The sequence below is a fragment of the Lagopus muta genome, chromosome 4 (genome assembly GCF_023343835.1).
Source record: "Lagopus muta isolate bLagMut1 chromosome 4, bLagMut1 primary, whole genome shotgun sequence".
Taxonomy (NCBI): Eukaryota; Metazoa; Chordata; class Aves; order Galliformes; family Phasianidae; genus Lagopus; species Lagopus muta.
The window spans coordinates 46543626-46559383 of NC_064436.1; the positions used below are offsets into that span (position 1 = coordinate 46543626).

The 15758-nt window shown below is 38.0% G+C and overlaps 1 protein-coding gene across 9 annotated transcripts in view; it reads right to left on the reverse strand.

The window, feature by feature from the left end:
• Positions 1 to 15758, reverse strand: part of DCUN1D4 (defective in cullin neddylation 1 domain containing 4) — a 36993-nt gene that overhangs the window by 17810 nt on the left and 3425 nt on the right. For 5 of the 9 annotated variants that reach the window (XM_048940916.1, XM_048940915.1, XM_048940912.1 and 2 more), the window contains exons 2-4: positions 9870 to 9940; positions 9009 to 9048; positions 1608 to 1722 (exon numbers count right to left, since the gene is read on the reverse strand). In XM_048940916.1, coding sequence (XP_048796873.1) covers positions 1608 to 1722; positions 9009 to 9048; positions 9870 to 9940 — 226 coding nt within the window. Of the gene's footprint in view, positions 1 to 1607; positions 1723 to 3070; positions 3101 to 9008; positions 9049 to 9869; positions 9941 to 15758 lie in introns of all 9 variants that reach the window. The other 4 variants (XM_048940914.1, XM_048940911.1, XM_048940910.1 and 1 more) reach the window with 1 other exon arrangement.

Sequence of the window (15758 nt, forward strand, 5' to 3'; positions counted from 1 at the left end):
GGAAGCTGAGGAAGCCCGAAAACCTTAGAAGTTAAGAAGGAAAACAAAAATTGGAACCACATCAGAGAAGGATATTCCCCTCTGGCCCACAGCTGACAGAATCTGGTTTCACCTGCACTTCTAAAAGCAGGCAGAGGTTTTCCCCTGAAGTAAACTTTAGATGGCAGTAGAATGAAGACTAGATCCATTAGGTACAAACTGAAAGGCAGATGGAAAAAGCATTCGAATTACGCTTTCAAAAAGCTTTTAGTGATTACATGAACTACTAACAGAGTAAGAAATCAGCTTTTCATCATTTTCTTATATGAATTACACAGATCAGTATCTTCTACTACAGACAATCTTCCTAGGGGTGTTAAATTGTTTTGTTTTGCTGTCAGGGTCTCGCCAAATGGAGGTTATTTAAATTTTGTAAACATCTCTACTTAGATTCTAGAAACATTTAATTCTATTCTTACTTCTAATATTTCTCAAAAACCAGCAAAAAATATTAAGAACATGTAGTGTTTTTCTGCTCTTGCTAGTTTTACATACTCAAAGCAATGAAAGGGAGTTTTAAATCTTTCTTCTGCCTCAGCAGATCACTTAATAAATTCCAGGGCAGTTACAGTTGTGCAACCCTATTGAGCACAATGGAGTTATAGAGGCATAACTAGAGTCTTAATTTGGCTGCTAGCATTTTTATTACTCACACTAGTGAATAAAAAGGAAAGCATGCAGCCTCATTTCAGGTGGACAGGGGAAAAGCATCTTTTCACCTTTCTGAAGGTGCATGTTACAGAAGCTTGAGTTTTCTGAGTCACCTGTAACACATGAATGTAATAAAGCTCGCGTTCTATTGGCAGATGCAGCCAAATATTCTGGTAGTACACAACACTTTCCAACACCAAGATACTGTGTAAGTATGTTATAGCCCTCTCCCTAGCATGTGATGGCACCTACCGTGCAGGAGTGCACAGTCTCCCACAAGTTATGATCTTATTTCACATAAGTAATTGCACAAAAGGAGCACACTCAGAGGATGCTCAAGGACTGAGGCTGACTGAACATTCACAGAAAATCTAGCATTTCCAGAACAGTCAGCTATGCAGCACCTGTGCCAAAAGAGCACAATGATCCTCCACAGTTATAACCCGCATGCACTTCTATTGCTCAGAGGGAACAGCACTGCCTCAATCAGTGCTCCACCATTAACCTTGCTCGAGCAATATTCAACTTCCTCTTGCATCATCAGCATAAAACCACCAGCACAAAAGGGAAAGATTAGCAGAATTTCAGGTAAGACTGTGGCTGCAAATAGCCTACAACTACATTCACTTTTTTTACATATGAAGACATTACTGTATCTCTTACAAGCCTTTGAACAAGGAAGTACATCTATTATGACACTGGCAAACAAGAACGTAAGTTCCCTACAAGCCTGTTATATGGCTAGAAAAAGGTGAGAAGCAAACTGAAACTAGATGTTCACATGAATCACAGGCAATGGTTCCACATCAAGAAACCAATCAAATTTGAATATCATTTCGATTAGTATTTAAAAACACGATCAAATCAGCTATTCATCTTTAGATATTCCAGTCTTAGCCCATGGTAAGATGACATACCCATCATGTCTACTTTTCTTAGCAGATAAATCATCTCCTGCTGCAGGTCTCCTCTTTTTCCTTGGAGGCATCACTTTACTAAAGCAGTCTGATGAACTGCAAGACCGGAGACTTCCTACAGAGGGAATTAAAAACACCAGTACAAGAGATGAAACTATTGCAGACCAGTCAAACTGTGTCCACTAATAGGCATATTACAAAGGAAAGGGAAGGGAGGAAGTTAGTGGATTTATAAATTAGAAAAAGCCCCCTTTCCAGAGCAAAATCTGTTTTCCATGGTATTTCTCTGACCAGATTTCAGTTAAAGTCAGTAGTACTATGCCAAAATATAAAATTACACCAATGCCACTTTAGCCTAACAAAAGGCATGAACTAAGTCTATCCTGACATATCTAAGTTTTCAGTCTTTTTTAGTAATTAATTCAGATCAGAACTTCTGAGAGTTGTCCATTACTTTTTGAAATGCAGATGCAACCCAAAGATTAGAGCAGCACAGCTCTAGAAAACAGAACCTTTTTATTTTTAATCCACACTTGTTTTGTGATACTGATAGCAAGGAAAGGAGGGCGTTTTTTTCCATTTATCTTTGATTTGTTGTAGGAGGTGGAGAAAGGGGATTCTTCTCAGGAGCTTTTTTTTGTTGTTGTTGTTGTTGTTGTTGAGGTGGTTGTTTGAGTGGCTGCTTTTTTTATTTGTTTTTTTTTTTCCTGTTTGTTTTTTTAGAGTGGTTTTTTTTTGTTTGTTTGTTTGTTTTTGCAAAGAGATGCTTAACAACCATTAGGAAAAAAATGAGTATCATTTTGCTCAGGTAGTTCTTTAACAGTGAAGTTCTGCAAGTAGAGAATGGCCAATTTAAAAAACTGGTGCTAGCTGCACACTCCTACTTGTTCCTTTTGCCAGTTCTGGAAACTCTTCAGTGTGCTAATCCAGCTCACCAAACCTGTAATTAAACTGAAGGGAAAAAAGAAAAAAACAATCCCCACATAAACCATTCTGTATATTAGTACAGCAAGTTGTTTAAGTATCTTTGCTGCCTCATGAAAGCAATAGGCTAAAAAGTCAGGCAAAATTTTGCCTTGCTTTCATATACTGAAGACCACATGGACACCAGAAAAAGGTATGTGTAGGAGCAGCTCAAAGAGCTAACAAAGCTCTAAATGTTATGCAGAGAAATTTTAGAAGGAAAAGAAGGGAGAGGTGAGGTATAAAATTCTGGAAACAAAGCGATGCCAAAGAAACTTGCAAGAAAATATGAAGACCTACAGCATGCCTGAGCTACCTTCTCTTAGCTTCAACAGCATCCAAGTTTAGCTCTGCTTTACTAACACTTTCACAAAATCTTTTATTTTAAATCACAGCACAGAATTAAGCAATAAAACTTGTACTACCATTCGACACCAGGGGAACAGACTGAAATCAGAGGCCCAATTCCCAACAAATACTAATGGCAATCTTATGCTTACCTATTCTTCGTATCTTTGAAAGTCTCTCTCCTGTTATAGGAGAAACACATGTAAGGAACCTTACAGCCTCACAGGCTTTGCTACATGTACTTTATTTTAAACATGCACTGAAACTATTAGACATATGAAAGTAAGGATTTTTCTGACAGTAGGCAATATGGTCACACCAGTTATCAACATTAACAAATCTGGTTTCAGCTAACAAAGTTTCAAATTTAGCATGCCTTCTTTGGTCTTACCTTTACACTCACTTCTGTTAAGAAAATTCATCTCTCTAGTTCAGGAAATACTCTTTCCAATTTATATCCTCTTCCTATACTTTTTTCCCCCCTCCTTCTCTCTTTTGTCCGCTAAGCTCCCCTCCCTGGATATACCTGCACTATCTTTTAATAAGAAAGCTTTAAGAGTACTGTGCATTTACAATATAATTTAACTAGTTATTAAAAAGAAATCCAGCATCGTACTCAAACTTCTACCATAACAAAATATAACAGCTATATGCATACAGTAGAATGTACTTCTAAAAGCATTACCCTGAATATATAATAAAAGGATATTAACAATTATCATATTCTCAAAAATAAGTATAGTTGAAACAGATAAGCCAGAGATCACCAAAATTTCACAGTACACCCAAAGCATTTTACTACCCAGGTTAAAGAAACTAATGAACCTCATCTTAAGACTGCATTAGTTCCATCTTATTATACCTGCAAATTAACAGTACCACAAAATTCTATTCCCAGAAATTACTCTAAGTATGATGTTTTATGGATTTTTAAATCAAGTTTCTAAATAGTGTTCTGATATTTGAAAACCTACACAAACTAAGGACATTTCAGATGACAGCCAACAGATTCACAACTACAAACAAACTCAGACACAAACTTAATAAATCAAAGCGTGTGCTAACAAATAGATTATTTTGGAAGGTACGCATGTACTTGAGTACCTGAACACAACCCGCAGTCACCTCATTCCTTTGAAAACTATTTTTTTTTGTGTGCCTATTTAGAAATCTATTTATGATGTCACAGACACTGGATTCTAGTAAAACGTAACCCAAACTACCATACCAAACCCCCTAGAATTTGTCCAGTTTACTCCTGCTAATGCTTGTTATTTTACTGGAAAAGAAATATGCAAGGCTACTGTGAAGAGAGATGCATAGCAGAAGATGAAAACAAATAAAAGTTACAGAATGGGAAAATCATTTTATCAGCTCTGCAACCCCAGACAAACCAAAAAATTTAATCCAAGAATTCCTGTTTGAAGTCTTAAAATGGTGACAGAATTCATCGCGCCCCAATTTCTCCAACAACTCATACAAAAAACTTACACCCTTTCTTGGTTTGAATGTATCTAGTTGCAGTTATCAAACTGACAGAAAAGGAAAGAGAAGAGAGCTCAGAAATTGGTAAATGGCTATTAAATGCATATGCTCAACCCACACACAAAGACACAATGTGGACAAACATACTCTACTTGTTTTGAGAGATTAAACGTCTTAATAACTTACTTTTGGACTAAACCTTCAATATGTTTTAACTGTTGAATGATCTATAAACTACTGAAAACCACACTGCAAAAACATTACTTGAAAAATATTCACTTTTGTCACTAGAATTGGTGTATATTGAATTTGAAGGGTAGTTATAACTTTCTCGTAGTTTCTTAAAGTTAAAAAAGCAGGATATTTCTGTTACTTTCATCTAAAGTTAAAACCTATCCAAAAGTAGCTTCATTTAAATTCTTTCAATTTCTTATTTTACAGAGTAGATCACTAAGTAGCATTAATATTAACCTTTTCTATACAGACCTTACTGATATCTGGGTTTTCCCAACTAATTTTGCTTCTCACAGGCCTGATCATCTGCAAACGCACATGCAGCTCTCTCTGACTTCATGCAAAGTTTGACAGGAACTTTACTTACCAAGTGCAGCTTCTCTGATGTGAATGTGATTATCTTCAAAGTTTCTTACTCCTGGGTCTCAACTCAAGATTGGCAGAACCCTCCTAGTCCTCACTGTTTTTTTTGACACTTGAAGCTAGCATTTGCAAGGTAGAGCCTCCAAATGGCTGCTGAATAGGCCACCACCAGCCAAAAGCCTGCCGAGTATAAATGTTGTTTGCCAAACATTCTATTCAGTACTTCCAAATTTGCAGGAAACAGTTACCAGAGATGCATCAACTCAAGAGCTAAAACTCACCCCAAGAAATATGAAACAGTATGTAAGGTAAGCACCATAAGGGAGAGACACTCCTAGAATAACAACAAAACCAGAAGAAACAAAAAAGAAAGAACAGTGGTCAATTAAAAAGAATACTGCAAGCTGTGTTCCTATAGAAAAGATGTAAAGACGCATCATTTCTCCTACTCTCTAGGTAATGACTGTGAACACTTCTGCTCTTCTGACAGAAGATGGATGTTTCAAAAGAAAAATAATTACAAATTGTGAACTTTGCTGAACTGGATAAGATAAAGCAACTCACTCAATGAAGCAACAAGACCACCACAAACACTGTTAACAATCATCATTTTTCAGATATGAGATGAGAAAAAAAACTAAGGTACTCATCAAACCACCAAACCATTTACAGTCTTCTTGTAAAACTAGGAAAAGAAGGAAAAAAAAAAAAAAAAAAAAAATCACCTCCTCTGTCTTGAATTCCACAGTACAGAACTGCTTTGGTCTTACAAGGGTTTTCTTTCCTAAAGCAACCAAAAAAAAAGGGCAGAAGCAAAATAATTTTCCCTCCATCCCCTTCCAAACTTCAAGAAAAGCAATGAAGCCTTTTTTTTTAATTTTATTTTATTTTTCCTGAAGTCATTACCTCTTTGTGTTAGAACAGTCAGGAGAAAGCAGGATATGCACTTATACAGACATTTTAGTCTGCATAAGTAAACAAGTCACAATTTAATAATCAAAGTAGGACTTTAATGTGAGCTAGTGCTCAATTTATAGGTGGTTCAAAAATGACTAATATTAAATTCAGGAGTGAAATTTCCAAGTTAATACATATAAAAAGGAAGGGGAAAAAAAGAGCAACCAGTTTAATGAATCCAACTGTCCGTGATTCTTACCCTTAGAAACAGCTGATAAGTTAAAGCCCCATGACACATTTACAGTCTACCTTATTTTTCAGATATATATAAACACACTCAATGCTAACACATTTTATGAGACTGTAATTGTAACATGTGATATATTTTGGAATAAAGTTCTGGATAGTTCCCAAATCACTGAAGAAAATCTGAAAAACCCATCCTCCAGCTCTTAGATACTTAAGGTACTCAGATACTTAAAAAAAAAAAAAAAACCAGTAATACTTAGAAAAGATAGAATTTGTCTAAAATAATTTCAGTGTCCGGCATATTTATATAGCTCAGAAATACCTGCTTTGAAAGAATATAGTAAGCATTAAAAGTTTATTATAAATAAAGGGTAACCTAAAATTGAAATCTCCATTTTCCAAGCAGCTTTAGAAGTCTCAACTCAATTTAGATATAAGTCACAGTTTAAGGTGACTTAATACATGACTCCACTGTAACAACATTAACCAGGATACACGTCAGAAAAATAACAGTAATCTCTAAGGATAAGATGTGCTTCAGAAGACTCAAAGTGTGAAAAACATCTCAAAAAAAAAACAAAACAAATCTCTAGATGGGTCTGATAACACCCAAAGAAACCTTCGCAACAGATTTATTAACATGACTGTCAAACGAGTTCTAGACGTAGAATCTCAAATAAACCCACAAGATCTATGCAGCTCTGTAAACTGCGCAATAAAATGGGTCTTGACATTTCTTACTACCAGAGAACAGAAATTACGTAAAATTAAGCTCAATGATATCAAATGATTTGGAAAAGATGGTTTGATTTTTCCAGACTTAAGTAAGACTTTCCTGTACGACGTCTCACAAGTGTCAAGTCCCCCAACAAGTGGGCACACGAGACATGACTGTACTATATTCAAAATGGCCAAAACAGCCCCTGAACGTCTACTTGTCCTCACATGAGGAAGGCCAAGTATACTTTTCAACTGAACTCAAGGCTGGAAGTCATGCAAACATTGAGACTTCACCTTTTCGTGCAAAGGGATATAAAACAGGGCAGAAACATAAGAAACACAAGAATGAAATCTGAATATAAGAATTTGCCAGTAGCAACTTCTACTTTGAGCTCTCATTTCATACTTTTTCCTGGTTTGAAAGGCTCTTTTATGGCTATTACAAAAAAAAAAAAAATACATTATTCACTGGGATTTTGTGTCCAAACTCATTCAATGAGTATTGCTTAAGCTTTTAAAACAGCTTAATTCAAACAAACACAAAGTAGGCAATAACAACAAGTGTCAGAATAAAGCAGTACATTAAAATCAACAACATACTTAAATATGTTCCCAAGGAGGTAATGGGAATACTAAGGCTGATTTCTTAACTGACCTTTTATGATGGTAGTGCTAAGCAAGAGAGGAGAAATTCTGAACACCTTAAGCACAGCTACTTAGTTTTATTGATTAGTAACAGAACTTGACTGCCTCAAAACCAATAGTTGATGCTTCAGAACAGTTTTGCAATCAAAAGTGAGAAAAGACTATAGAACACGTTTTCACGTGCAAAATAAGGATGCACACAGGTTTTGTTCAAGAAACTAGGTCACAAAGGGAAAAATTCCAAGTCTCCATTGGGAGAAAGAAGAGGACTTCAGTTCTAACAAATGGATGGTAACAGGTCTGCCAAAACTACTTGCATCTGACAACCTCTTCTGCAGAGCTTTTATACAATGAGCTAACTTCAGGTATGAAATCACCAAGCCCACTGACAGAAAACATTTCATAGAAGCCTTCTGGCAGGGTATGACAGTGCAACTACAAAACAAAATCAGTATGGAGGAGGTGACAAAAGGCACAGGTAAGTTCTGTCAGATCCCATCCCAGTGTATTTTTTCTCATTGCTCTAAGCCAAGAGAGTGGTAGACTTACAAGTTTGCTCCAGAAATCTCCAGGAGAAGCAGACAGCTCTCCTCACTTTCTTAAGCGCTCAGGGTAACATCAGCACACATAGCTAGCACCTCAGGAGAAAGAACAACTTTGAGACACGAGAGGACAGATGTGGGCAGTTTTGAAGAACTGCTCTGCTTAATATCAGAGCTCGAAGCCAACAAGTTATTTTCCTTCCTCCTTAAGTTTCATGCTTGAAACACAGAAAGAAATGAAAAAAAAAGGAATCAAGGAACATGTCAGCTTTAAGGAACAAGCAGAAAAGGAGGCAGCACACATTAAAAGATACCAAGCCACAAAAAGCACAAATGCAGATGAATCAAGAATTGGCAGCAAGCTAATACCACACATGTGAGATGATGGCCTCAAAAACAACGACATTTTGTAGAGCGGAAAACAGACCGGGAACTAAGAAATTGCCCTTAGATATTTACTGAAAAACTACACAAGAAATAAGAACAAGTTCCATCCAACGAAATCACTTGAAAAAAAAGAGTTGGGTTGTTTGGAGCACAGCATTTAAACTCGGTCACAGGCAACACAATAGCCATGAGAGGCCTTGCTTTTGCTCTGTTCTCACTAATGCAACTTCAAGAGTCAAAACACTCTAAGAACATGGACATTCTGCTAGTCTGATGGGTTGAGTCCAAGGAGTGAGAGGAATTTGTCATAAGGTCTTCTTAAAGAACTTACACAAAGAAACTGTAAAATAACATACTGCTGAAACCTGCCAGTTCTTCTCAATTGGGGAATTTAAAAGCACAAACATTTTGAAGAAATCTTTAAAAAAAGAAAAACACAATTCTGTAGCTGCTTCCTAAAACTCCATCAGCTTCCTAAAATCTCAGTTTCCATAATGCTAGAGACACTTATTTCATGAATCAAGATTAAATTGTTGTGGTCTATTTCTACTGCACCCTTATTAAATACCTGTCTGGCAATCGTCTTGGCCAACGTCCTCCGTCAGATTCTGCAAGAGAATAGGAATGAATACAGTTTAATAAGATCATAATCTCCATTGTTCAGTAACCTTTTAACCTCTATTCCATATTAATATTCATTTTCACTACTTAAGGAGCATTTAGCTGAATGCAGAGGCTTTTTGTTTTGGGTTTGTATTTACCAAAACAACTATACTTGCAAATGTATCTAAAAAGTTCAAGGATAATCTGCAAGTAATTTGAAAAATATTTTTAAACACTTTTTTAAACTCAAAAAAACAAACAACATCTGAAGAGTAGAAGTAACCATGCATTGAATGGGCAATTTTGCAGTGCTTTTTTAAAAAAACTCCATGAATAAATGCCATATTAGAAAATCTGAATTTAGCCTTTACCACAGCAGTGGCACTGCTTACGGCTAAACACACACATGCCCCCCCCCAAAAAAAAAACCCGGTTAAAACTCAGCTGGATAACCTGGAAACAAGTTATCTTTTTCTTTTTTCCCCCTTAGGAAATGTCTTATCCACCACATTTCCAATGTACAAACGGAAGGTGTAAGTGTAAGAAGGATTGCCATCACCTGATCATCTAGGAAAACTTGTTTGGGGAAAAAACTTCAAATCCAGTGTTGCACTGAACGTGGCTAAAACTCCACTCTGAACCCTGGTGTATAACCTTTCAGCAGTATTTACTGTTTACTGCAGTTCCCAGATTCAAAACCCACAGTCCCTCAGCCAAACAAGCAGTGATAGTTCTTAGAAGTGCAATCACTAAAGGATTTCAACCACAAAAACATTCTGACCTATCGCCCTAGCAATTCCACCAAGAGAAAATGGCAAGTCATTACCAGCCTATTGAGAGTGTGGTAAATCTTGTGAATATTTGCCAGTGTTGATAGGTGAGAATTCAGCTGAAAATCTAGAGGAGGGGAGAAAAAAAAGTTTTAAACTTCTTGGTTTCCAGCTGTAACAATCAAGATCTTCATAAATTCTAGTACTTCAATCAAACCATGACCTGACTATAAAACAAAAGCCAACCCTTTTTCAGCACCGACATTTTCAACACATAATGGAAAACATTAAGTCAAATCTCCAGAAGAAATCCTATATATGCATTCTTCTTAAGGCATGGATGATATCCAGCAAAACAGAACTATAGCTAAATGTGCAACTATATTAAATGTGATAAATTTAAATCATTTACAACTTTCATGCTCAAGATGAAGAATCGTTATATAGTTTCCATGTTACTCAGTCTTCCTCTGCCACCTACTCCAAAAGCAATTTAATTACCACCTAACATTCTAAAATGACCACTGAAAACACTGTTTTTTAAAAGATGATGAAACAAGAACTTGTCTTTATACTCATTTCCTTGTAAAATGAAATTACTGGAACACACACAGCTGAAACATGACTTCTGCACAATGAACCCCAAGTCACTATACAGCAGTTATGACCAAAGCCAATAGGACCCAAAATGTGGAACTCTGACACTTCATAAAAGTAGCCCTAACATAGATATTGACTTTGCTTCCTTGTCTCACAAATGAACACTTGAGTTTGCCTCAGCTGATACAAAGAGACAAGCTGGTCCTTCTCTGTTCCATTAAGTCTCCTCTTTTTGCTAGAAACAAGTCCAGAATAAAACTAGGTAAGAAGTAGTTCACCAAAAAGATCCATTTTGATCCAGTCAGAGAGCATGCAAACCAGCATGAGTCTCAGAAACTGGGCACAGAGCAGTTGAGAGAGGTATAAGACATCAAACCACTACGAAACACTTCCATTTAAACCAAAAGCAAACTGGCAGCCCCACTGGAACTTGGGCAGAAGAGAACACTGACAACACAGAGACACATCCTATTTGGCAAGCAAAACACTGCAAGCAGAATGTAACTCTGCATGCCTGGTGTCACTGCTGTGTGCTAATGGCTGCAGTGCTTCTGCCAGCAAATGTGGCTTTCTCCAGTTCCTCCTAAAAGATACAAGTAAGGAAAAAATGTAATTCCCACATTTCATTTCAAGAAAACACTCCCAAAATACACTGAAGATGACACAGGATCTAAGGATGAACAATCTGCATTAAACAGCAGATCCTTGGGAGAGTGGAAATGACAAACTGAAGGAGCAAACTTGCTGCACACATCAGTACAGAATTCTCTCAACGTGCTGAATTGAAAGAGATATTTCAAGGAATCACAGGTTCTATTTATTGTCTTATCTGGAGAGTCTCATTTCACCAATAATTGCTTATTTCTTACCCTATACTCCCTCATTCCCCATCACAGCAACACAATTTCTGTAAGTCAGATACACCAGAGATGGAATTTCAAACTTCAGGTATATTTATCTATACCAAGACAGAAACAGTCTGTCTCCTCTTACTGGAGAGGAGCTGGGGGTGCAGAGGGGAAGAAGGTGAAGAGTTATTCTGAGAAGAGCAAGATTAAAACGAGGAAAGGTGTTTTTGCTAACTGCCAGCCCAGACGGAGCTCCTCAGAACACAAACATTACAGTTTCCCCTGTTGCATAGCTTAAGACCTACAGAGAATGCAGGTCTTCAGAGAAACCAGTGATACCTGGAGCCATCAAGCATCTAATACTAAGCAAATATTTCTTCTAAATTAATACTAGGCAGTAATTTTAGATATTATCTACAACAACAATAGGAAAAAAAGTATTTTAGAAACTAGGATTAAGTCTACTAGGCACTGCCTTGGAAATAAAGCACTCCTAGGCACTTCAAAACACAGCATTCGCACCAGGACGTTTCACACATCCATTGGAAACAGTTTACAACTTTAAGCTTTTACTTCAGAAAACCTTACACGATTATGATGGTCTTGGAGGAGCTGCAGCAATATATTTTAGAGCTCTTACACGACAAGCATCACACCTTGGCTGTGCACAGACTGGTATATCCACATGAATACTAAGGCTTCTAGAACAAAACAGGAATCCAAAGTTTTGTCTCTCCACAGGGGACGCTTCCAAAGTGGGGCTGTGATCCAAAAGCAAAAATAAGCTGCTTTGTCAACTATTGGTATAGAAGCAAACATGAGTGGCAGCCAAAATAATTGGGAAATTTAATTACAGCTCAAGTTCCCTTTTGAACTTGGTCGCAGTGTTTGTTGTACCCACACTGCAAAGAACAGGCACAAAACTGTTCCACAATACTGAGAAGCTATACTTCAAAAAAGCTGCTTTTCAATGAACAGAATCTGAAAAATACTCCCTCTCACACTCTTGTGATACCACTCAGAAAGCCAGCAGAAGGCACAGACACACATTAAGCATCGCTGAGCAGCTAGCTGCAGCCGGGCACCTCAAGGCGCTTCATCAGCTGCCCAGCCAGCTGCACCTCCTGGAGCTCCGCACCCAGCAGCAGCTGGTACAGGTTCCATGTGAAGGAAGTCGGCCTAGGTGAAGCCATTTGTCATCTGAACACAAGAGTTTCAATGCAGATCAACCAGCCTGGAATGATGAAAATGTAACGGTCTTCAGTTGTGGCAGGGGAGGTGCAGGTTGGACAGTAGGAAAAATTTGTTCTTGGGAAGAGTGGTGAGGCATTGGATGGGCTGCCCAGGGAGCTGGTGGAGTCACTGTCCCTACAGGTACTCAGGAACTGCACTGATGAGGGATGTGGTTAGCGGGCATGGGGTGATGGATCAATGCTTGGACTAGATGATCACAGTGGTATTTTGCAACCTTAACTATTCCAAGCTTCTATGATTCTATTCTGCTTTTATTACTGCAGTAAAAGAAAAGGAAAAACAACCTGGGATCAAGTGGAGGAAAGCTGCTTGTTTCAGGAATCCTGAAGAAAAGACATGCTATGTTACAAACCCTACGCTTGCTTTTGTTACAGATGCCAGCCTACCTTTAGCAATGGACTGAAGCAATGGAAATCCCAAATGCTATTAAATAGTTTGACATAATCCACAACACAACAGCTAAGGAAAAAAAAAATCTGGATAAAATAATTGCAAATCCATCCAGAAAGGAAAGAAATGCTAGAACCAGCCTCATAAAATGGAACTTCACCCTTATCCACAGTTCAGCGTTAAGAACAAGTGCTAATGTCTGGGTTATTTAACTAGTCCCAGTCACATACAAATTAATTTTAGAAAACAAAAAGATTTAAAATAACTTTTAAAATACTTTAATATTAAAATTTACAAAATTTAGACCTGACAGTTATGGAGAGGCAAAGAAGAGAGCAACTGGTTGGGCATTTTTTTTAATAAAAGTAGCTCTACATCCTTCATTGAGACAAATTTAAGAAATGCAATGAGACACAACATAGTTTATTTCCCCTTCCCCCCACCCCATTCCCCTCCAAAAAAACCTCAATATATATTTTAAATATAAGCAAATGACGGAAGTGAATGGAAGCTGCATATTTTCTACCTGAAATGTCAAATTCAAATCCATGAAATCACATTTTCAGTTATATATATATATATATATATATATATATATATATATATATATATATAAAATTTTTATCACAGGAAACCACGTGCTGCCAAACTATTCAAATGAGACCACAAATGAATACCTAAAGAGTATTTCTAACTCTGTGCCCACCCACACATGGCACTTACCTGCCTGACACCTGTAGCTTATTTCCTGCTGTTAAAATTATCACTTCAAAGCTCTGACAAACCATAACCATTGGGTGCACCATGACCTACCATCAACCTGCACCAGCACCAGATCAGGCCAGCAGTAGGCTCCCAGGCTTCCATTAAAAGCTTCTAGATAATGTCAGCTAATAGGAAATCTCTATTAGCAGTAGGTCTAAATCTACCAGTCTGTCTAAAAATATCATGCCAGACAGACGTGACACATGAATGCTACAGATGCAACTCTGCGTTAAGAACTTCAGAGAGGAAGGAGTCATTGCAATTTTTATGACTGTAAAGTTCTATCCAACAGTATAAATGCTGTCATTTGGTAAAAGCTTCTCGGAAAACAATTAGACAGAAACACATACCGGGCAGACTCATGCCCTGAAAATTAGAATGGAATGTTTCAGCTTTTTTTTTTTTATTATTTAATACAGTTTCTGGCTTCAAACAGCAGAAATGGAGAAAACTTGTAGCAATAGGAGAAATATTAGTCCAAAGTATCACCTCCCTAACTGATTTTGAATAAACCTTACTTATCCAATAAAAGAATCATGTAATCATTATGAACTACATCATAACACGATGTTATGCTCCCTGATCTGCTTACAGAAGTATCCTAATGGCACAACAATTTATACTGACCAATGAGTTTAGACGTTCAGATCTGACGCCTACGTTTGGTGGAAGCCTTCAGTACTTACATGCAGAAAGTAGAATTTCTATATTCGAGTGTAGAAAACAAATGAAAATGTCTTCATTTGCAGGAAAACAACACACCTAAAGACAGAGATCCCCAAGTGCAGTACAATAAGCACATGGAGCAGCCAGGAACTGACACTGCATTCCTGCCCAAGGATGAATGAAGTCGCTTTCTGAGCCCACGGCCGACTCGAGGCCGCCTTAAACAAAGCGACTCACTGGGACTCCTCCCTGGCACTTGGGTACAACAGGTGTTGGCTCTACAACTTTTACAAGAGGGTTACAGTACAGTTTTTGTTCTAAGACCTTTGCAAGATTGTTACATTTTTGTTTCACCGCTCTTTACCAATCAAAAAGTGAGAGAGAAGGCACAACCTTACAGATCCCTACAGCCTCGTCACAAAGTCCACGCCAGAAAGAAACATGGCACTTTGTTCTCACACAGACTCTTCCTTGAGTACCACAGAATCATAGAATGGCCCAGGTTGAAAAGGACCAAATGACCATCTAGTTTCAACCCCCTGCTATGTGCAGGGTCACCAACCACCAGACCAGGCTGCCCAGAGCCACATCCAGCCTGGCCTTGAATGCCTCCAGGGATGGGGCATCCATGATTCAGAAAGAGAGCTCAAGTGAATTCCTACCTGAAGTGCAAAGGCTCCCAATTAAATGGAAGTGAAGCAGGCTGAGCCCTCCTGGCTGTTGTGCCATGCTGCAGGGCACAACCCCTGCAGGCACGTGTGCACCACAGCTCTGAACTCAACACCCAGCACTGCTGATGCCAGCACAGCATGAATACATGTGTGAAAGCTTGCACGTGTCTTCCAAACCCTACACCCTAAAACATCCTGAAGCAAGGCAGTGGTTCACATTATTAAAATAAAGCCCTGACAACAAAATGTGGCTGAAATGACAGCACACTGAACTTAAAGGGTACCATCTTAACACAAACCTTCGCTGCAACATTTGGTATTACATCAGCAGTCACTCACAGTACTTGTAGCAAAGCACTGTGAAACTACTGCATGCTCTGCAGATAGGGAAAGGGAAAAGCACTAATCTTTCCTTCATAGGAACCAATCCTTCTTTCACCCAGGTATGTAATAAGCACCCTGACCTGGAGGCTTGTTTACAGAAAGAGCTACTGAGGTTTAAAGTTCACTGAGAATTTCGGAGCAATTTAAGCAGCAGACATGTTACATAGCCATTCCTTTCCTCTGAATGTCCATTAATCTTTAATTTAATTAGAACAAATCAGAGCTACTCTATCATATACACTTTAAAATAAACTCTGTGCACCGGCTCATGTTTTGTTTTGGTTTTTAGCCAAAGATCTAACACTGTGTGCATTTATGGTGTAATACATCTGTTTCTGTTGCTGCAAATACCACAGCCTGCGTGCCC